The following is a 1775-nucleotide window of genomic DNA, read 5'->3' on the forward strand; positions in this document are numbered from 1 at the left end:
TGCGTCATCACAATCCTGTCTCCTGATTTTAAAGGCAAAATCCGAATGTGAATTTCTTAAAACATCCATCCAGACAACAAAACAAAGCAAACAAATCCAATTGCATTTTTGGCAGCAAGACGTATTACCAACTTCGGATCATTACTGACATTTTCTTTTAACTTCATTTTCCATTTAAAGATCTAAATGACTTGTTACAACTGATATCTTTGATCTCGCTATTCAATGCAAAAACCATAAACACTACCAACTGTTTCATCACAGACTGCCCCATAAGTCACCGCATATTCAATTGAAAAATTATAAACAAAAAGATAATCCTTCTATACACATCATAACTTAATTCTCCTACACTATACAAAAGCATTCGAGCACAATGACAACAAGTAATTTAGGCAGTATCATATAGCAGCAGTGATACTAATTCATCTAAAATAGCATAAAACACACTCACTAATAAGTTATGACGCTGAATTGCTCATCAAAGATTCAAATTCTTTATCCAACAACGATCCAACGCTCTTAGCATCAAGTACTTTCAACAGTGTGATCCCTTTAACCTTCCCCTTATCAGTACCATTCTCCACTACATCAACAATCCCATCAAAAACATCAAATCCCATTTCACGAATGGTTTTAGCAATCTCCTCTCCACCACATTGCACCAATTTCAACATCGCAGAAACTGCATTTTCCTTAGTCCTAATACTCGATCCCGTGGAACTGTCCAGCAAATCAATTAAAACCCTCACCCCAGAAACATTCCTAAATGCCTCCCAACTCTCCTCACACCCTGCAATCTGTGCGATCACAGCCGTCGCATCCTCAACAACGCCAACTCTACCATCCTTACACACCAAAGAAAACAGAGCTGGCACAACTCCAAGCCCAATCAACCCAGCCCGATTCAGCGGATAAAGTGCAATTCCAAACAACGCTTTCAACCCATCCTTTATGCTCCGAGAAGCAGAATCGGGTCTTCTAATCATCTCCACCAGCCCAAACAGAATATCCCTCTTGTGCCCAATAATCGAACGGTAGGACTCAACCATCAACAAGCTATAGAGCGTACCAGCAGCGCACTGGGCAGCGAAGGGACAGGAGGGGTTGAGGAGAGCGTGCGATAGCGCATCGAGGACGCCGCGAGTGGACATCAGCTGATCCTTAGACGAAATGGATAGGTTGTGGAGAGTGGCGGCGGCGTTTTCTTGAATGACCTGCGCTGGGGAGTAAAGGGCCTCGGCTATATAGGAGATGGCGGCAGAATCAGCATCGGCAATGATGGGCCGGCTGTCGGGATCATTTTTCGAGATCAACCGGAGCTCGGAGAGGGCTTCAACTCGAATTTGTTCGGAGACGGAACCTAATTTTGTTACTAGTTCTTTCACAGCTCGTCTCTTTACCTCCATTTCGACTTCGGTTTGATCTCTCTTCAATACAATTGAATTTCGATCCGGCTGAGTTGCAATTTGCAAGTAGGAATAGCCTTTCAATTTTGACCTTTATGGAATTGTCTGGGGAATAGGGTCTCATGGCCTCGTGGGAAAGTTGGATTGGGGTTTTTATTAGTTTTGAGTGGAATGGTTATGGGACTTAGACTGCATGCCAGAAAGCACGACTTCGCTTATTACTGGGGACACAGTCACACAAACAAAAGAAGGCGTGAAATCGATGACAAGCCCCGGAGGATAGAGAGAGAGACCAGGCTAATCCAATTTAGATTGGATATCAAACACATATAAATACATATATAAATACTAGTTTTTGGGCCCTGC

General features: G+C 43.0%; 1 protein-coding gene across 1 annotated transcript; it reads right to left on the reverse strand.

The window, feature by feature from the left end:
- Window positions 1-285: 285 nt before the first annotated feature.
- LOC113757884 lies at window positions 286-1533 on the reverse strand. The gene has a single exon (XM_027300961.1). The coding sequence runs from the start codon at window positions 1407-1409 to the stop codon at window positions 462-464; it is 948 nt and encodes a 315-aa protein (XP_027156762.1). The 5' UTR covers window positions 1410-1533; the 3' UTR covers window positions 286-461.
- Between the last annotated feature and the right edge of the window lie 242 nt (window positions 1534-1775).

The sequence above is a fragment of the Coffea eugenioides genome, unplaced genomic scaffold (assembly GCF_003713205.1).
Source record: "Coffea eugenioides isolate CCC68of unplaced genomic scaffold, Ceug_1.0 ScVebR1_3400;HRSCAF=4606, whole genome shotgun sequence".
NCBI classification, from domain to species: Eukaryota; Viridiplantae; Streptophyta; class Magnoliopsida; order Gentianales; family Rubiaceae; genus Coffea; species Coffea eugenioides.

Bases quoted from the DNA above. Each gene is read 5' to 3' on its own strand.
- LOC113757884 (XM_027300961.1), bottom strand. From the start codon at position 1,409: ATGGAGGTAAAGAGACGAGCTGTGAAAGAACTAGTAACAAAATTAGGT.